At 36.1% G+C, this 21,120-nt stretch overlaps 2 protein-coding genes across 6 annotated transcripts in view; both read right to left on the minus strand.

Moving 5' to 3' along the window:
• The window catches only part of dclk1b (doublecortin-like kinase 1b), a 58,879-nt gene extending 54,984 nt beyond the window's left edge, over positions 1–3,895 (minus strand). Inside the window, exons 1-2 of one of the 2 annotated variants that reach the window (XM_051863668.1) lie at positions 3,307–3,891; positions 2,428–2,810 (exon numbers count right to left, since the gene is read on the minus strand). In XM_051863668.1, the coding sequence (XP_051719628.1) occupies positions 2,428–2,785 (358 nt within the window). In that variant the 5' untranslated portion in view covers positions 2,786–2,810; positions 3,307–3,891. Of the gene's footprint in view, positions 1–2,427; positions 2,811–3,306 lie in introns of both variants that reach the window. The other variant, XM_051863669.1, reaches the window with a different exon arrangement.
• A 2,629-nt stretch (positions 3,896–6,524) lies between these two features.
• On the minus strand, positions 6,525–19,610 carry spartb (spartin b). Of its 4 annotated transcripts, none has more exons than XM_051862630.1 (8): positions 19,443–19,610; positions 18,199–18,986; positions 15,705–15,902; positions 12,572–12,716; positions 10,324–10,518; positions 10,039–10,197; positions 9,474–9,564; positions 6,525–7,954 (listed from the first exon to the last, which is right to left on the minus strand). In XM_051862630.1, exons 2-8 carry the CDS (start codon positions 18,982–18,984, stop codon positions 7,753–7,755), a joined length of 1,776 nt encoding a protein of 591 aa, XP_051718590.1. In that variant the 5' UTR covers positions 18,985–18,986; positions 19,443–19,610; the 3' UTR covers positions 6,525–7,752. The 4 variants fall into 4 exon arrangements, with proteins under 4 accessions (XP_051718590.1, XP_051718594.1, XP_051718589.1 ...); XM_051862634.1 differs by having other exon boundaries at positions 6,525–9,317; XM_051862629.1 differs by having other exon boundaries at positions 15,636–15,902.
• Positions 19,611–21,120: the final 1,510 nt, after the last annotated feature.

Below are 21,120 nucleotides of genomic sequence, written 5' to 3' on the forward strand. Positions count from 1 at the left end.
TGAAGAACTTTTTTTTTTTTTTTTAAATCAAAAGAACCTTTTTTGTAAAGGAAAAGTTCCATGGATGGTAAAGTTTCCTTATGCCAATTAAGAAACTTTATTTTTAAGAGTTAAAGGTGCAATAGGTGATTCTCTACAGAAACATTTTTTGTTATACTGGTTAAAAGTCTGCTCATATGCTGATAGCAATCACTATGTTAAACGGTCTAAATGTATTTTTATAAATACATGTCATCTGTGGAAGGCATAGGATCCTAAAATGTTCATCCAATCATTATATTCTATCCGAATGAAATAATACAATGTCCTACCTGCCTGTGTCATTGTATGTTTTTACATACCCTCGCTCACCCTGTTCACGCAGACATCACACATCATTGGCGCGTTTATGCAGAGTTTATACAGACAGACCTCAGTCACAGAGCACCACAAACAAACAGCAGCCACCTTTTACAGTTCCTACTACATCAAAACAGTGAGCTTATGCTGCGTTTATGCCATAACTACAGTAATCAGGATTATGCGTATCCGTTGTCAACAATATCAACACCCAAATGAATCTGCAGCAGTCAGGTACAAGCTCTCTAAGTCATTTACGTTCATTATTATTGTAATGTTATGTGCTTTGTAATGTTTTGCAGAGAGCAGCTGTATGTGCGTGCATTCTTGTGTTTTAGAGGAGGCGTGGCTTTGGACGGCAATTTGCAGGTTGGGTGGGGTCATATGCTTTCAATGCTAGCAGGCTAACGTTAGCATTTCCCAGATCACCTACTGCACCTTTAAGTATTGACTTCAATTTTGGTATGTTCATCACACGAAGCTTTTGTCTGGCTTTGGGAAAACTTGTATGAACTAAATTTGTGTTACTTTTATGATACTTTTGTATCCTTATTAAACCTTGAATGCTCCAGTTCAAAGTTCATTTTAATTGCATGGAAAAAAAAACAGCCAATTAAAAGGATAGTTCACCGAAAATGTAAAATTTTGTCAAGTTGCTCCATTTCTCAAGTTTCTCAAACCTGTATGAATGTTTTTCTTCTGTTGAACACTTAAGAAGATATTTTGAAGAATGTAGGAAACAAAACAAGCTGATAGACACTACTGACTTCCATAGTATTTTTTTCCCACACTAGGGAAGTCAATGGGGTCCATCAACTGCTTGGTTAACCATATTCTTCAAAATCTCTTCTTTTGTGTTCAGCAGAAGAAAAAAACTCATACATGTTTGAAACAATATAAGGGTGAGTAAATGATGACAGAATTTTCATTTTTGGGTGAACTATCCCTTTAAGTTCTCCAGTTCGGTTCTCCACAAGTAAGAAAGAATGGTTTTGGAACAGCACGAGGAGAAGAAGATACACTTTTTGTTGTTGTTGTTGTTGTTGTTGATAAACTATGCCTTTAATGGGGCTTTTCTATGTTTAGTATCATATGAGCACACAGAAGGAAATTCATAAATTTGCCCACAGAGCCAATGGACATATAAGCTCCTAATAACAGTCCATAATGACAGAGAGGTCACACAGTCAAGGTTAAGTGCCCAGCTGAGACAGAAATCACCTCCAACTCCCTCATTTACATTCATTCTACACCTGCAGGCAGCACTGAGAATGAATGAATGGGTGTCCTACATAGAAAAGCACCAGAGATACCACTGCTATAATCAAATCAGTGTCATTTAACACATAATTCAAAGACCAACTTATATTTGTTGATTTAAGCTCTCAGGTTTGATTTATTGGACAACATTGAGAGAAAGAGAGTGGTATGGAGATGCAGAAGCTGTTAAATATTAATGAGCATTTTAAAATGATTATCGGTTTAAATCACAGGGCACTCTGGTATCTGCTCACAGATAATACAAGTTTGATCTTTGTTCAGGACTACAAACCATGCTCTGTTTGTGGTGTCAAAGACCCTGGAAATAAACACAAGGAAATACAATGACTTTTCACATAGTAGATTCTCTGATTGTTGTACGCACTGCAGAGATATTATGTGCTTAATGGGTTTTGATTAGGTCAGAGGAACATATGAAAAGAACTGAACTAATTTCAAAGTATACAGACATTACTGTCATTCACAACAGCCTTGTTTTAAGATAGTAGCTGGTTTCTAGATGTTCATTAGCTGGCCCAAGCTGATCATTTGTTTGCGCAAGCTTGTAGACCACCTGGGACCAGCAATAAACCAGCTACTAGTTGATCATCCCAGCTCTTCGGACAACTAATGACTACTTTAGACTAGTTCCAAAACCAGCTTAGACATGGTGTCCTCATATGGAGAACAGGTAGGCCTACTGTATGTATGTAACCTAAACCATCCAAATCAAAACACACGTGAAGAACAGCACCATGTGCCTCAAGTTAACAAGAAACAAAAGATACTGGTGTCCCTAAACCTGCATATACTGACACCCAGGCTCACCTTCCACCAGCTGCTCCATGCTGGTAATTTTCGACCCGTCAATGGCATAAATGGTTCGGACCCCCTGAGGCAGATTTACATTATCTGATAGGGAGCGGGTGAGGTCTGCGAGCAGAGCGTCGAAAGACCTGAATCTGTCGTTGGAGATAGCGTACACAATCCCTTTAAAGTACCGGTCTCCATTGCGGTAGAACCGGACCTTCTTGGCTTTCTTCTCGGAGCTCAGAGCCTGTAAGGTCCGGGTTCGGTACAGGCTGCAGTGGGCGCTGTGCGTGGGGCTCGGGAGGCCGTTCGCCCGTGAACCCGCACGGCTGTATCTTTGTGCTTTGTCCCGTTCGTCGAAATGCTCCAGCTCCATGTCAACACCAGGGACTGTAGTATGTCTATGGAAAATTGTGTGGGAAAAAAAATGTGGATAGATGAGTTATGTTAAAAATTAAAACTGCATTTATTATTTTGAATATTCTCCCGACTTTTTTTTTCCTGAATGTATAGCTACAAAAAGCATTTTTTAGCATATGCTTGTTAATAAAATTAATTAAAAAAAAAAAAAATTGCATATTAGGCTATATATAATACTGCTGGAAATTTACATTTCCGTTTGCTTATCCAACTGACAAAAAAAAATATGATAGGCCTAAACATTTATATAAAAAAAAATGTTTCTTAACAATAAACATTAAAGTGTTATTTATACATTATAATAATTAATATATATAATATTCAAGTTATTTAAACACGCCTAAAGGGAAAGCACAATGAAGAAGTCGCGATTCATCAATTCAAAATTGATATTAATGCACCAATAAATGTAATTGTTCGGTGTCTGACATGGTGCATCATGCTTCAAAGACAAAAAAAAAAGCATATTCATCTTACTTGAGCGCGTGTAGCTATCCGATGAGCACAGTCGATATGAAAGCATACATCTAATGGCTTGTCATCTCTTCCAGAGGATGCTGGTGATGGTTTTTAAGAGCAGGAGGAGAGAATCATGTGCTCTACTGGATGGGGCGGATATGGGCTGCAGCCGGTCTCTCTCTGCCCCTCTCGATATTATTTAATGCAGAGAGACTGCCAGTCTTTGTCGTATTCATGGAGAAAGAAATCCCTCAATGAATGAATACGAGCGAGCAGGGCTGCGTCTCAAAACCTAGTGAGGTGCCTACCTAGACACCGACACTGTCTCAAATGCAGGTCCTCGTGGGTGGGGAGGAGACTGTCCAGCGCCGCTTGCAGTCCAGCAGAGACACTCCAGTGGTACAAGATCTATTCAAACTGTCTTTTAATACACAGGGGCGGCGTTTACGTATGGCAGTACCCTGGCATTCAGACAAAACAGGAGTAATAAACAGCTCATGGTGCTGCTCCTTAATTTTGTAGCTTGAGATGGCTTAAATTGCAGCTTTGAAAAGCAAATTTTAAACAGACTAACCAGATGCAATGTGATGATTTCCAGCAGCAAGCAATTGATCTGTCCAAACCAGACTTGACTTGAAACGCGACTAAATCAATCAAAAACCACAGCCAATCAGAATCGTGTGGGCGGGCTCTGTCTGAAATAGATTAGTAGGCCCCAGAGCCGTTAAAGGTGCAATATGTAAGAATTTTGCAGTAAAATATCCAAAAACCACTAGGCCAGTGTTATATATTTTGTTCACTTGAGTACTTACAATATCCCAAATGTTTCCAACTATTTGTAAATCTTGAGAAAATTGCAATTTTAACCAAGGCTCCGGGACGTGTGAGGAGTCGCCTGTCAATTGCGTCATACCCTGCGTTACCCTCGGTTTCCGGATTAATTTTGTAGAAACCATGGAAACACCAAAGACGCTTTAATATTTACATGTTTTAATAGACAAGGGAACAACTGTTTTGATATATTTATAGACAGAAAACTAATTATTGTTATATAGCTCAACACGTTTAGTTTTATTGTTTAAATCTAATTTTCTTGATCTTTTGCGAGTACCATGCTTTACCATGCCTGAGAAAAAAAACACTATTTTGTGAAATAGCTAACATAGCATAATCAGATGCAACTTTATTTTTAGTAACAGTAATACAGCATTATCTCCATCATACGTTTTAAAATTAATTGCATGCTATTTATCAACACGAGCCATCCAGCATTTAATATGATATTCTAAAATCGATCTAGTTTACTGCAGTGTGCAACAGTGTCTCACAGCAGCCGCCGAGCGAACGCACAGAGTAACTTTATAACATCATTTTCAACACTCAAATGTATCTAATATGATAAACAGCGCTGCGTTACCTCATACTCATGAAAAGCGGAAGCAGCGCCGGCGACTGCGGCATAATAAAAGTTCTGCTGCTCGCGGCATGTGTTGCGCAATCGCTCCAGCGGCCTCATTCAGCGGCCTCGTTGGCTCGTTCAGCTCCCACAACACTGCTCTGCTTCATACTACAGTACCGTTAATAATCGCATCCATGAACATGATTTGTTCCCGAGTCCTATCCCGATTATTTTCCACCGGCTGTGAGGTGAAGACCACATGTCCCAAGATTCCGCGCTCAAACTTGGCGTCATCAAGCTACGCCTTTGTTTTGAATAGGCCTCTAGCGTCCTCTAGCGGACAGAAAATATTACATATTGCACCTTTAAATATGTTTTTTAACGGCTCTGGTAGGCCCTACAGGTACATTATCAAATTCATAAATCTTATACCATTTTTACATACTGAGCGACTGAAACAATCTTTTTTTGATCGTTGGCAGTTTGAACGTCGTTTCCTTTATTTTCAAGATCTGAGGTGAATTAACATCGCTTTATGTCTATAAAGGCCATGAAAATGATATTCAAACTCACATTAAATTCTCTTTATATTAAGTAAAAGCACATAATGAGTACCTGAGATTGTCATTGTCATATTTGTATGTTGTTTCAGCCGCGACACAGCAGAAATAGCAACTGTAAAAAAGAAGTGTGTCATATTGCCGTCGCGGCTGGTTAGTAGCCTACAAAAAACACACAAAAAAACTCTGGTTAATATGGCCGAGAGCTGGCGTCACGTCTGGTTAAGGACACGGTGTAGGACTGTTTCAGAATTTGCATTGGTTTCTTGTTGTTAAAGGGATAGTTAATAAAATTTTATTTATGTCACCATTTACTAACCCTCAGGTTGTTCCAAACCTGTATAAATTTCTTTGTTCTGTTGAACACAAAGGAACATATTTTGAAGAATGTGGTTAAACTGAACAATTCTGGGGCACCATTGACTTCCATAGTATTTTTTTTTTTCCTACTATGGAAGTCAATGGTGCCCCAAAACTTTCTTCAAAATACCTTCCTTTGTGTTCAGCAAAGAAATTTATACAGGTTTGGAACAACTTGAGGGTGAGTGAATGATGACATAATTTTCATTTTTGGGTGAACTATCACTTTAAGCCTGTTGCATATCCGTGCATTCTTTTAATATGGTGGATTGTTGTCCACATTTTGTTTAGATATAGTGTGATTAACATTACTTGGGAATGTCGTTGTTGTAAAGCCAGAGCAGAGGGAATTATGCCATACCCTATAGGTTTTTGTGAAACATTTAAAATATCTGCAGAAGCTAGTCATGTCAAAACCTACACATGACTTTTACTGCAGTTCAATCTAAATATGGGTAGAGAAAGCGTATTTGCTACATGTAGCTACTTTTAGCATCAGTCATAATAAGAACAGTTTATACAGTTGCAAATTTTCTTCCAGTGAGCTTGTGTAATTACATAGTATAACACTAGATGGCAGCATACACTTTCAATTCATCTGAAAGAAAAAGAAAAAAAAAAAGCAGCAATAAATGTTTGCATTGGATACACAATCATGTATGGAGTTCAGATGTGAACGGAGAGGACAAACATGATAGAGAAAATATTTTGTTCATTTAATATGCAATAAAAGGAACTTGCTTTCAGTTAAAACAGCTTAAACATGCATTTTAGTCTGGGACTAGGCTTAAGCCTGGTCTGTGAAACCGGCCACTAATGTCTTGGCTAGGTCTAATTTATCAATGAAATCAAAGCAATTGTTCCAATACAACAAATTTTAACACATCACACAGTTTAAATTAAAGTACACAAAACAATATGTTTTAAATGTTTAATTTATTATGTCAGATAGGCTATTAGATTCTGTCATTGAGCAAACCTACACTTGTGGTTAAACTTTAAACTGTTTATACTGTCAGTACATTGAAATGAGACATTTTGTAAAGACACACATAGAATGAACAAGTTTGTTAATGCTTACAGTGAGATGTTATAATAACAGATCAAAGTAATATTTATATCTTTATCTATAGTCAGTTTTTTTTTTTAAAGGAAAAAGTGCAGCCATTGTTTTAAAAGAAAAAACAACAACTGCATAGAGATGTTTTATGAGTGGTCAGTATCTTCAGTGTGAGAACTTCATATATATGGCATTTACAGTTTAAATTAAATATATGTCTCTTTAATTTAAAATAGTATTAAAATACATACTTTAAACTTTAAAGATTTTAAACATTTCCCATAAAGTCTGATTTCTCTGGCTTTTAATTAAGCTGATTTCTCATATCCGGCATCTTAATCCAACTCCATGTGCAATTATTATTATTATTATTATTTTTTTTTTTTTTTGCACTTATTATTCACAATAATACCGAGCACCCATCATCCTCAAGAAATGTTCATGTCTGTTCCTAGCATGGTTTAAAGTGCTTTTTAATATTTTAAAACATAAAAAAACCCTGAAATTACCAAGAGCAAACAGGTCTGCAGATTAAAAAACAACTACCACAAAGCATTCTCAGCATATATATTAAAGCTTAGATATAGATTTCTTTTTAAATACAAGAATATAATATTTGTTAAGGCTCTATGGGAAAAAAATAAATTCCACCTTTGGCTTGCACTTTGTTTTAAGGGTCCATTTAGAAGACACATACCACGCAAAACTACTGACGTTTTAATATGATCCAACTAAACAATGGATCTGTGAGTTCATTGGTGATATGTTGAGTTTACATTGCTGGTGAAGTGTAAGGCATGATCAGGAATATTGTCCGGCAGGCAGGGCAGTCAGTCAACTTGTAAAGGGAATTTTTAACGTGCATTTACAGTTTAACCAGTGTAAATAGTAAACATGACAGCACAATTAACTGTATTTACTGTAATGAGGTTTTCGGAATTCAGTGTCAGTCACAAACAAATAACAACAAACGCATTCATCGGACAAGGATCCATTCACTTCTTCTTCAGTCTTTTTTTTAAAACAGGACCTTTGGTTTGCTCTTAAAAATGGACACCTGAAATGAGAGGTTTGAATCTCAAACTCTACTTTTGGTCTTCATGTTTCTTAACTTGACCGTCCGGCTCTTGGACTTGATAGTCTGCCAGGATGGCATGGGCAGTCTCTTTGCCAGTCTTCTTGACCATTGCCTTGATCCCCAGGTTGTCGATATTGAAAGCGGTGACGCCCACATTGATGGCTGAGTTGACAGCATGGTCTGTGGCCTGGCCCGCTTCCGCCCCATACCTTGATTATAGATAACCCAGATTGAGTAAAAGAGAGGACGGGGTGATGAAAGAGGTGATTGAAAAATACGTTTTAGGAGATGGAGATTACTCAAAGGAGAGCAAAGCAGTTAAACATACATGCAGGGATTCAGTCATTTCTCGAGAGAAAAATCTTATTTAAAAATGTAAAATTAATCCTACAGATGCCATTAAAAAAAAAAAGTGCAAAAGTCGAACTGAAAATGGCCAATACTTTTAAACGCAGTTAGAAAGGGAAGGATGGTAGTAAAAAAATATATGTTTTTTGATTAAAAAAACAAAACAACATTATCTTATATGAGCTATATCACCATTATAGTTAACACCATTATTTCCCACTTTTAAATATTGGATAACTATTGAAAGGATTTCAGCTTTAAATCTTGAACTATCTTTATTATTGTACAGAGTACAGTATAAGAGGATTTACACAGTTCAAACGTTTGAGGTCAGTAAGATTTAATGTTTTTAAAAAATGTTTCTTTCTGTATGCTCACCAAAGCCGTGTTTATTTGAATAAAAATAGAGTAATATTGTGAAATAATATTGCAATTTTTACTATAATAATAAGTTTTAAAATGGAATTTATTCCTGTGATGGAATGTTCAGCAGCCATTACTCCAGTCTTCACTGTCACATGATCCTTCAGAAATTTGGTGCTCAAGAAAGATTTATTATTATTATTATCAATGTTAAAAACAGTTAATATTTTTGTGGATACCGTGATACTTTTTTTTTCAGGATTCTTTGATTAATTGTTAAAAAAAAAAAAAAAAAAAAAATCAGCATTTATTTGAATTAGAAATCTGTTGTAACATTATAAATGTCTTTACTGTCACTTTTGATCAATTTAATGCATTCTTGCTGAATAAAGAAAAACTTACTGACCATAAACTTTAAACAGTAGTGTATATATGTATATGTACATCTTGGTCAAATTGTGATTATGTTTGTAAGATGATTATGTTTGCCATCCGATAAAACCTGGTAAAACCTTCTGTTGATGCAACATCATCATGAAAGTCACACTCAGGTTCAAAAGTTAAGAAAAATAAAGCAATAAAGACAATGAGATGAATTACTTTGGCTGTTAGAAAAAGATATTCATTCCATCACTGAGCTGGATCAGTGTACAAAGCAACGCAGGATGCCAACGGACGTAATGTAATCATTATCTCCAATAAATCATTAGCATTGCGTGCAAGTGCTGACTAATTCAGAAACATTCATAAGCTTCAGCCATGCTCCTGACCATTAATTAAGGCCATTTTATGGGGTGCAGGGAAAAATGTTTCTACTTGTTTTCATTTGGGGTGTCTGAAATGTTCTCCAGACCCCTAAATCTGTAAACAAATACATGGAAGAAACTAGTGTGAGTGCAGTTTTATTTTTCAGATCAAAGTTACTGGTGAGCAACTGCAAATGCAGAAAGTTAAAACATTGGTACGATCAACTTAAAAGCCGGTGGAAAGATCCGAGACGCTTGTGGAGTTACTTACTTATGTTTTACCGTGGTAACAGTCTCTGCAGCAACACTCTTTGCAATGTTCTTTGCCGCAACCTCCAACCCCGTCCACATTGTTGCAAATCCTGACAAAAGATTATAGATTATACATTTTTAAATATAGATATTTTTCATACAAAAACCCATTGGTTCGCTTCAGAAGGCCTTTATTAACGCCCTGGAGCCGTGTTGAGTACTTTTATGATGGATGGACGCACTTTTTTTGGCTTCAAAATCACGCCCCCCCGTTCACGGCCATTATAAAGCTTGAAAGAGCCAGGATATTTTTAAATATATCTCTGATTGTGTTCATCTCGAAAGAAGATAGTCATATACATCTAGGGTGAGTAAATCATGGCATAATTTTCATTTTTGGGTGAACTATCCCTTTAACTGTCTGATCAATAACACCTAAGAGACAATAATGTAATTGTAGTTTCTTTAAAGCTGCTTTGGAAGGAAAGAGTCTGACAGAACATAAATAAACAGTAAGTAAGTATATGTGACAGCAAAGAACAGCAAAGAAGAGCATTATTTCTGGTTTGAACGATTCGCTTTACCTTGAACTCCACTTGCTGCAACCACCATGGCACCGTCAATATTAGAGCGTCCATCCCTGTCTTTCTTCAGAGACTCTGGGATTAGCTTCCCTCCATGTTTCTTCACATGAGGTGCCAGCTCTCGGCCAACATGTCCAGCGACAGTGCACAGTCCATCCACTGAAACAGTACAGAACATGTTTTTGGCTCAAATCACCCACAGTAAATGAAGTGAACCTCATCTTTATTGACTATTATCAACTAAATGAGGAGACAGTAATAGTGAGTTCATAAAGACTTTCTTACCAAGAAACTGGCTGACTTTTACAGCTCCTCCTGTGGCCTGTTTGGCCACATGGAGGCTTTTGGTTACCGTGGGGCTGACTTGGGTTGGTTTGTCCTCTGGAGTGATGTGTTCTCGTAGTTTGGACGCACCTTTATGTATGGCTTTCCCTGTGTACTCCGCCCCCTTCACCAAACCCCAGCTCAGCCATGAAGCCCCTGTCCATATATTTCAAGAAGTAAACCGACTACGCTGCATGTTTAAACACTGTACATTATGAAGTGTTTCCTGTCTCTCTTATCTGACTTTTCATTTTTAAAGAAAACCCAAAAAAGAAAACCCAAAAAATGAAACTATTGTCATCACTTACTCACCCTCATGTTGTTCCAAACCTGTATGAGTTTCTTTGTTTCTCTGTTGAACACAAAAGAAGATATTTTAAAGAATGTTAGTTATTTAAACAGATGACGGCACCGATTGACTTCCATAGTAGGGAAAAAAATACTATGAAAGTCGATGGCTACCGTCAGCTGTTTGATTACCAACATTCTTTAAAATATCTTCCTTTGTGCTCAGCAGAACAAAGAAATTTATACAGGTTTGAAACAACATGTGGGTGAGTAAATGATGACAGATTGTTTTAGGGTGAACTATGCCTTTAAAAACTTTCTATAAGTAGTTTTGGTGGCAACAACTATTGAGGTTTTTCTAGCACAACCCAAATAGTTGGACAATTAACCAATTATCCTAAATGCTTAAAACACCAGGTTTATGACTTCTAAATCTACAATAAAGTGATAAACAATGACAGCATTTATGTTTTCTCAATGTATTATCTAACAATGACCCTAAGCAGGCATATCTTCTGTTTACATGCGTCTATTTGACATCTGGTGAAAATGTAAGTTATGACAACGTTTTACCTAAGACATTTAAAAATACTGTTGAATTATAAAAACTTTAAAACTGATTTGAATATATACTCTAGTGTTCAAAAGTCTAGGGTCAGATTTTTTTTTTTAAATAAAACACTTTTATTCAGTAAGGACAATCAATCCAAAATCAATCCAAATTGACAAAGATATTTATAATATTACAAAAGATTTATATTTGAAATAAATGCTGTTCTTTTGAACTTTCTATTCATATATATGTCAAAAGTTTGGAAACATTACTATTTTTAATGTTTTTGAACAAAGTCTCTTATGCTCATTAAGGCTGCATTTATTTCATAATAAATACAGAAAAAACAATAATATTGTGAAATATTATTACAATTTTAAATTATGGTTTTCTATTTTAATATACTTTAAAATATAATTTATTTCCGTGATGCAAAGCTGAATTTTCAGCACCATTACTCCAGTCTTCAGTGTCACATGATCCTTCAGAAATCATTCTAATATGCTGATTTGATACTCTGTGATACTTTCAGGATTCATTGATGAATAAAAGGTTAAAAAGAACAGCATTTATTCAAAATATAAATATTTTCTAACAATATAATTCTTTAATATCACTTTTTATCAATTTAACACATCTGTGCTAAATAAAAAATATTAATTTCTTTCAAAAAAAAAAAAAAAAGAAAAAAAAAATACTGACCCCAAACTTTTGAACGGTAGTGTATATTGTTACAAAAGATTTCTATTTTAAATAAATGCTGATATTTTTTAACTTTTTATTCATCAATGAATCCTGAAAAAGTATCACAGGTTATAAAATAATATTAAGCAGCACAACTGTTTCCAACATTAATAATAAATCAGCATATTACAATGATTTGTGAAGGATCATGTGACACTGAAGACTGGAGTAATGATGCTGACAATTCAGCTTTGATCACAGAAATAAATTATATTATATTATTATTATTATTATATTATTATATTATATATATAAAATGTTTCATGAGCATCAAATCAGTATATTAGAATGATTTTTGAAGGATCATGTGACACTAAAGACTGGAGTAATGATGCTGAAAATACAGTGTTGCCATAACAGGAATAAATTACTTGTTCCTTTTAAAGTACATATAACATATACACTTAATATATTAAAATAGAAACATTATTTTAAATCCTAATAATATTCCTCAAAATTTTGTTGTTTTTTTTAGATCAAATTAAAACAGCTTTAGTGAGCATAAGATATTTCATTAATGACCCCGAACTTTTAATAAAGTATGTTGAATATGTTGAAAACCTTTCATTTCATTCATTATTTTAATTCAAGCCTTATTTAGGGTGATCAGACCCCCCGGCTTACCAGTCAGGATCCCCTGAGCCACCTTCTCGCTCCATTCAGGAAGTACCTTGTCCTCCTCACCAGCAGGGGGCTCTGCTTCAGCTGCAGGAGGCCCCATCGGCACCTTCTGACCCAGGTTAATGGTATCGGTTGCGCCATCTGATGCCTTGGAGACACAGGATAGCGGGCAACAGTTAAAACAGAGCATCATAAAGAGTGCAGAAGCAGGCTCAAGCAATCACTAAAAGCAAATGGTGACTTGTAGGATGAGTATATGGACATAGGCCAGTATTGCGAATGACATAAGGAGGGAATGCTTCCAGATTTTTCCCCATTTGCCAAAAAAATCCTTTGTTGTCTCTAAACACTTGAGCCAGTGAGTCAGCATGGTCTGCTACAACAACCTGTTATTTCCACAACAATGGGGGTGTTTGTCGTCGCCCCCTCCTTTACAGAGAACAGTGGCACTTGGTTCCAAACTCACCAGCAGCTGCTCTGTGAAATGATTTCTAAAAGCATGTTTTTTTTCTGAGTCACATAAGCACAAGAATAAGATTGCAACTGAATTTAAAAAAAAACGAACAATAATGGTGCGAGTGAGCTACTGATACTCTTGGCTGTGCTCTGGTTGATGACTATCCTGTGGTAAGAAGGGAAACAATGGTGTTCTTGGTTTGCTAAGAGCATTACAGCTAATTAATTCTCTTTCTCCTGTATGCTCTCAATCCATGGAACCGCAGGGGAGTGTGCCAGCTCAAAAGCACAAGCCAAGCCCGCTCACTATTTCATGAATAATGAACATCATACCCAAAGCCAAAGGTGTAAAAACGATCTTGAATATCTGCGCTACAGGCAGTGCAAGCAGCAGGAAGCATAGAAGCATTGTAAGGACCACATGAACTGTCAAGTGCATTAAATGATAATAGATACAGTAGTTGTTTCATTCAACACATCAAATCTATCCATCCATCCATCCAGTCTTCCTCTCATGTAAGGGTACATTTTAAACATATTTGATTCATTTTAAACATAAGGTATGTTGGTTTTAAAACTTTTTATTTAGTGCACTTTTAAAGGGTTAGTTCACGCAAAAATGAAATTTCTGTCATTAATTACTCACCCTCATGTCGTTCCAAACCCGTAAGACCTTCGTTCATCTTCAGAACACAAATTAGGATATTTTTGATGAAATCCAAGAGCTTTTTGAACCCCCTATGGACAGCAACATCATAACCACTTTCAAGGCCCAGAAATGTAGTAAAGTCATGTGAGTACAAGTACGTGTGAGTACAGCGGTTCAACCTTAATGTTATGAAGCAACGAGAATAGTTTTTGTGTGCAAAAATAAACAAATAAATAAATAAATAACTTTATTCAACAATTTCTTCTCTTGTGATGCAGGAGTTGGCCAATACACTGTGCTCCAAATTATTATGCAAGTGACTTATCAGTGGGATTTCAGTACAATAAACATTCAGATTTTACTTTTTCAAAGAAAGTGTTTGTTTTATTTTCCGTATCTTTTTAGATAACTGGTATCAATCTCAGACAAGTTTGTTGAGTAGTTTGCCAGGTCTACTTAGGTAAATGGAAACCCTACTTAAAGAGGTTGTTCCACATTATTAAGCAAGTCACAGTTCTCATGCAATATGGAGAGGAAGAAAGATCTTTCTGAAGATGAAAAGCATGAAATGGTGCAATGTTGTGCAAAAGGCATGAAAACATCTAATATTGTGTATCCTATTTGTGAGTGATTTAGAGCACAAGAGAACTCAGTCAGATAAAGGCTTATTAATGAAAAAGCAGCAGCTTCAAATACCTGTTTGCTGCTCAACACTGGCTTTTTTATAGCTGCCCTTTTAACAGAATTAATCATTTTTGACAGGAACTTTCCTTAATAAGCCTTTATCTGACTGAGTTCTCTTGTGCTGTAAATCATTTACAAATCTTATGATAGTTCAATAATCTCCCTTCAGTTTTCACACAATATTAGTTGTTTTCATGCCTTTTGCACAACATTGCATCATTTAATGCTTTTCATCTTCAGAAAGATCTTTCTTCCTCTCCATATTGCATGAGAACTGAGACTTGCTTAATAATGTGGAACAACCTCTTTAAGTAGGATTTCCATTTACCTAAGTAGACCTGGCAAATTATTTTGTCTGAGATTGATACCAGTTATCTAAAAAGACATGGATAAATAAAACAAACAAACACTTTCTTTGAAAAAGCAAAATCTGAATGTTTATTCTACTGAAATCTTACTGATATGTCACAGTGTAAAGAGCCGGCGTTCTGATGTAGAACCCGGAAGTGCTGCACTGTGTTTACAACTTCAACAGCGCAGGAGAATGACGGGGAAGAGAAGAAATTGTTGAATAAAGTCGTTATTTTTGTTTGTTTTTAACAATGCCTTTACTACTTTACTGGGCTTTGAAAGTGGTTATGATGTTGCTCTCATTAGGGGGGGTCAAAAAGATTTCATCAAAAATATCTTACTTTGTGTTCTGAAGATGAACGAAGGTCTTACGGGTTTGGAGTGACATGAGGGTGAGTAATTAATGACAGAAATTTCATTTTGAGTGAACTAACCCTTTAAGTCAAGCATTCCAATGTGATACTCACCCTGTTGTGTTGCTAAGTGTAGTATAAATATACACAACCCAAATGCACTTGTCATTCAGTGGTACTGCAATGCTTTAGTACCTTAAATAAATCTTTTAAACTCTCAAATACACCTGAAATCTGTAAAGATAGTAAAGGGTTAATGAGGCAGGCAGGTGCATTGATATGTGCCCAATGCATACAAGTAACATGCACAAAAAACTGATTTAAAGGCCATTCCAAATGCATGCACATAGTTCATGCATTTAAAGTGTGTAAACATTTTGCAGATAAAATACATAAAAATTTTACCACAGTGTAAAATTCTTGATTTTAGTCTGTTGTGAAGAAAAAAAGAAGAACTCAAAAAGAAAATACCAAATAGGTGCAGAAACAAGTGAGATACTGAAATAATATTCAAAGCAGCACAGATTGTGTCAGTGACAAACACAAAGTTTGAGACGAGGTTGAGCCACCACACCTGCTCTGAAGCCACAGCTGACCCCTGTGTTTCTGAGGTGGGACCTGAGGGGACACAGGGACAGCTCACCTGGACACGCAGGTCGGTCAACTGAGAAAGAACATTCTGGAAGAGTTCACGTTCCTTCTGGGGAAGCTCGGAAGAAAGGACCACCCCGACATACGAGCCCGGGATGGGAGCCATCATGTCAGGGAACATGTAGACCCCGGTGTTGCACAGCAGGACTGGGGAGTCAGAGGCCATCAAGGGGTAAAGCCAGTCACAAACCTGAAATTAGAAATAACAAAAAGTGTGATTTACTCAAGTAGGACAGTTCTAACTTTTAACCTACCCCTACAATCGGAGGGCAACTATTGGCTGATATGAATGTGTTTTCAGGCCGTAAAGTTGGCCCTTCCCCAAATATGCAGGCAATAAAAAGTTAATAAGCATGAGGATGTTGACTCAGGAACATATGTCCTACTTATTGAAACATACTTATTATCAGATATTATTCCACTTAAACATATAGTCCCACCTCAAAAGTATGATTTATACTAGACAACTTTACAGATCAAATAATAAAAACTCTTACTAAATAATTCAAGTGCTTAATAATCTGGAACAACTCCAAGTAGGTTTTCCATTTACCTAAGCAGACCTGGCAAACTATTTAACAAATCTGTCTGAGATTGATACCAGTTGTTATCTAAAAAGATATGGAGAAATAAAACAAACACTTTCTCTGAAAAACTAAAATCTGAATGTTTATTGTACTGAAATCCTACTGATATGTCACTTGCATAATAATTTGGAACACAGTGTATATATAGCACATTTATTATTTTTAAATATTCCTTCAAATTAATTTTAAATATTACCTTAAATTGTCATTTTTAAAGACTTTTTTTAATTATACAAATTCTTATTGTATAATTAATGTAAATGTTTTACAAAAAAAAATAACACATCACATCTCTTATTTTAATATATTCCTTTAAATTAATATTACTATTGCCTTAAAAGTGATTTTAAATGCCTTAATTCACAGATCAAATCATAAAAATTCTTACTGAATAATTTATATAAATGTTTTATCAAAAATATACATATCACATGTCTTATATTCCTTTAATATTAATATTGTCTTAAAATAGTGATTTTGAAGGCCCTACTTTACAGATCAAACAAACAAAAAATCTTGTAAAGCTTTATCAAAAGCATGGGAATCACATTTCTGATTTAATATATTCTTTTAAAGTGGTGCTTTTAAAGGTCTGTCTTGGTGTCTGAGACCTGACCTGATGTCGCAGACTCCACTGTAGGCTACGAGATAAAATTAAAAAAGAAAATCAAATATGATCATAAAGCTTGCGATTCTAAATTGCTTCTCACTCAACATTTGAATAAATCATAAAAGATGCAGCCTGCTGACAGCATCTTTTCTGCAGATATGTAATGGATTCATTTCTAGTGAAAAGTTATACATGGAAATTGACCCTTGTATTTCTAGGGAGGATCAGAATCTGAGGTTCAGGTCTGGATTTCCTCCAAGTTGTGACAGTAGACAGCTCTGTAGTTAGATTCATTCATCTCGTCCTCATGACTGCTAGCATTAAATTGGATTACAGTCAAAGCCTAAAGCGCAGCAACTGGAGGTTCTTTATTCAGCTTGATGACACGGCTAATCTATGGCCTCAATGTCCGTGTGGAATGATGATACAGTTTACTTTAGGACGTAAGAGTCTTTGGGCCATGATAGGGTCCAAAAGTCATGCAAGGGTTACATATTATTACTCAATATTTTGATTTCCACACAATATGAAATTTCCATACAATTACCTCATGTTGTGATTGGTGAGTTTTGATTCGGCATATTATCATTCTTTATCACAGACAACAGCAGGGTGGTGTTCAAGTGTAAACTATCGTCTCATATTGTGATTATCATTTTATTATTGTCTATTTACATCTGGCAGATAATAGCAATAATATCAAATGTTATCACAAAACAACAGAAGAGTGGTGTTCAAAGTGTAAAATATATTGTGCTAAACCAGGTCTCTCATGAAGATGAACCATTCAAGAAAATACCATCAGGTCATAAAGCTCCTTCTGTAACCCCTGTCCACCTGATAACTGGGGTTTTCCCCATAATGAAGTCACTCAGTGAAAGCCTATTGGATATTAGCAGTGAGCATACACTCACATGACACCATTAAGAAACAACAGATGAGGTCAACCTCATTGAAAACACCATCTTAAAAGTGAAGAAAGCCAAATAACAGGTTGTGAAAGTAGGTTACAGTACACCATGACTTGAAACAAGCCTCCTTGGACCATTATGTCCAAATTCATGGAATTTAATTAGTCTCTATGGATGAAAAGAGCACACAACAAGCAACAGTTTTTGGTAGAATATTATGAAACTTGCCCAAAATGTGTCTGGGTCACATTTAACCCACAAAATGAAAAGACAAAAATAAGAAATTAGATTTTGAAAACATAACCTCCACATTTCTTTGTGAGATTCTCTCTCAGACAAATGAAGAGTAAATTAATAACATAACTTGTGATTTCTCACCTGTAGGAAGGCAGGTGGCCTGTTTGGAACCCTCTCTGAGCACTCATTGGTGAACTTTACGATGCGTAGGTACCCTGGGTAAGAGGGAGCGCTCACTTGCCCATCAGGGGTAACGAAGAAGATCTGCACTCCTTGAGGAAGGAAAAAGAGTTCCTCCCCATCCTCCCCCAAACTCTGAAGAGAAGGTGTAGAATTAGACGTATGGCTGTAGAAGTCATCGCCTACCAAAGAGAGCTCGCCAGAGTCGGTGCCGTAGGAAATTGTCAGGTGTCCGTCAGCGGCCTGGGGGCTGTATGCAGGGGGCTGTTCGCTTATCAAATTGGGTTGCATTGTTGGTGAGACTGGAACTGATCCACCTGAAGCCCCTGCAACCCCGACGTTGGAAGGGAGCATCTGTGGTGGAGTCGACCTCTCCGGCTTGACCTTTGGGACTTCAGGGTAGAGTTTCTGAGGAGCTGCGTTGCTATCTGGGACTCCGTTGGGATCTGGGAGGGTCTCCAGCATGGCTAGACGGGTGGTGATGTTGTTGAGGGTCTCTTGCATCTTGTGCTGCATCTGCCTAGCCGTTTCCCAGGATGGACCCACGCACTCTATGCCCTGCGAAGGCACACTAAGAGCCCTGAGGAGATGCTGCCGTCCTTGCCGGTACAGTTTTAGTGCCTCTGCGCCATGGCCCGCCTCGTCCTCGGTCAGGCCTTTATTGATGCACTCAAATGCCTTTCCGTAGCCATCTTTGATCACTTGCAGCCTGGCTTGATCAAATGCCTCTTGCTTTGCTTGCTCCATAACTGAAAGGATCAGAGTGAAACTGAAAGTCAGGAATGCTGTCAACTCCATGTGTTTTAATATGTTAATAACCATGTAACCACTATAATACTTTTCTGAAGGAAGAACTTGTCAACATACGTTAAATTCAATTATTATGCGTATTCATAGAAATTGAGTCAAATAATCTTTTCCTGTCACATCTTTCCCAGCTTATTAGCCCTGAACCAGCTTACACTGACCATGACCGTGTCATATGAGGATTTACAAAACACCTGCTTAACATTGCGAAGTGACATTCAAACTTAAAGAAGAGGCCCAGCTGGTAGTTTGTCGAGTGAATCTTGAAACACTTAAGTATTAAAGCCACAGGATCCAACATAGTAAGAGCGTTACTTGCTAACACCATATTATTAAGCCCACATATAAACCTCCGCCATTCAAAGCATTCAACCAAACATTTCCATTTGGTAACTCACCAGGAGATGCGACAAATGAAGTGAAATATGGAGTTTAATGTGTGTTTCGCGTTATTCCGGGTTTGTTGATTGAAGACAGCTCTGACAGCTGAGCTGCTGCCCGACTTGTGCGTGTCTATTACGTGATCGAATAAAGAAGATGATCTAGCAGCGCGTCCACTACACATGTGCTTCCGCGTTCAGTCACTTGATGCGTTCTGAGGTTTCTGATTGGTTAGAGGAGTTTGCTCGACAGTTTTATTAGTCGAAGTGAGCGGGCTTTTTTTTTTTTTTTTTTTTTTCACCAGCATTTAAGGTTAAAATGTATAACAAATTGTATTATGGAAGTGGTGATAAATACGAGTAAATGTTAACAGGTAAGCTAACCAATGATTAGACAAATCTTTTTTGAAGACAGGCAACTCTCTAGCCTATAAATGACACTAAAGTTTATCCATTTCTCAATCTGCCTTTAAATCAGCACGTGACGTTTTAATTATCATATTGTTGGCAGATGAAGTTATTGTAATGAGGTTTTAATTTGTACAGTGAGGAATTTCCTGCAGCCTTTGAAATGCCTATAAATTTTCATAGCATGTTTTTTTCTCTCCACTATAATTAACTGGATTAATAACTAAAGTCTGGGTTTCTTTGTATTTGTTTTCAAAATGTTTTCCCTCCCCATCTAATTGAGAGCAGTCACTTATAAAAAAGTAATAATGTGTTTTGGCACTCAAATATCTGTGTATCTATATGAATTCCAAACCAATTAATTCCAGACAGTTTTAGTTATGAAGATAATTCTTCACACACTACATTGCTATGTGTTTATGATTGATTTCAGGCATGTAGTTGCCGGATAGAAAATGATATTGGGCAGACCGGTTTTGTAGAAGACTTTAAATATGACTATATATATATATATATATATATATATATATATAACTATTAAGGATAAAGTTAGGTACAGTATGCACAGAAATTAAAATTTTGACTGATAATAATTACTTTTATATTATGGCCGATATCCGATAAATGACTGATATACAAATTCTATGCATTTTTTCTAAATAAACCAAAATCAATTATTTGAAATGGCATCACAACATTATAATAGCATACATTGTAAAAATGAACATTCATTTTTAGGTTTACTAACTAGGTATTTACATTTAATGGTGTTATTAGATTATTAATGATTTCAGAAATTAACTTTAAGTGAGCATTAGATGACTGTGGGTAATCTAAATCTAGCCCAGCTAACAGGGAAAGTCCTCAGCACTTTGGCTAAACGTTCTGGCGAGATTCTCTCAAAGTTACTAACAAACATTCTTTCATGTTTATAGAACATTTGTTCAAGTTATCATGTCTTTGAATATGTTCTCAAAACATTAGCACAGATACATTATTTACACATCACATATACTACTTTTTTCAGATGGTTCAGAGAACATTCACAAATGAATGTTCCCGTAATACTTGTAAACCAAGTAATTTTATCACATAACCAAGAAAAAAAAGTAAAAAAAAAAATAATAATAATAATAATATATATATATATATATATATTAATTAAACTAGAGGTTTTGAATGTTCAGCTGTTAGCTGAGAGCATGCATATTTGAATATTCGGTAAAACTTTACAATAAGGTTCATTAGTTAACATTAGTTAACTACATTAGTTAACATGAACTAATAA

This window comes from Ctenopharyngodon idella, chromosome 15 (genome assembly GCF_019924925.1).
Source record: "Ctenopharyngodon idella isolate HZGC_01 chromosome 15, HZGC01, whole genome shotgun sequence".
Classification (NCBI taxonomy): Eukaryota; Metazoa; Chordata; class Actinopteri; order Cypriniformes; family Xenocyprididae; genus Ctenopharyngodon; species Ctenopharyngodon idella.

Excerpts from the sequence above, each read along its gene's own strand:
- spartb (XM_051862629.1), bottom strand. The coding sequence starts at position 18,984 with ATGGAGCAAGCAAAGCAAGAGGCATTTGATCAAGCCAGGCTGCAAGTG. Across the intron at positions 12,717-15,635 it reads CAGCTGTGGCTTCAGAGCAG|GCATCAGATGGCGCAACCGA; the intron begins GTGTGGTGGCTC and ends TGTGTCTCCAAG. Across the intron at positions 10,519-12,571 it reads GGCTCAGGGGATCCTGACTG|GGGCTTCATGGCTGAGCTGG; the intron begins GTAAGCCGGGGG and ends ATATATGGACAG.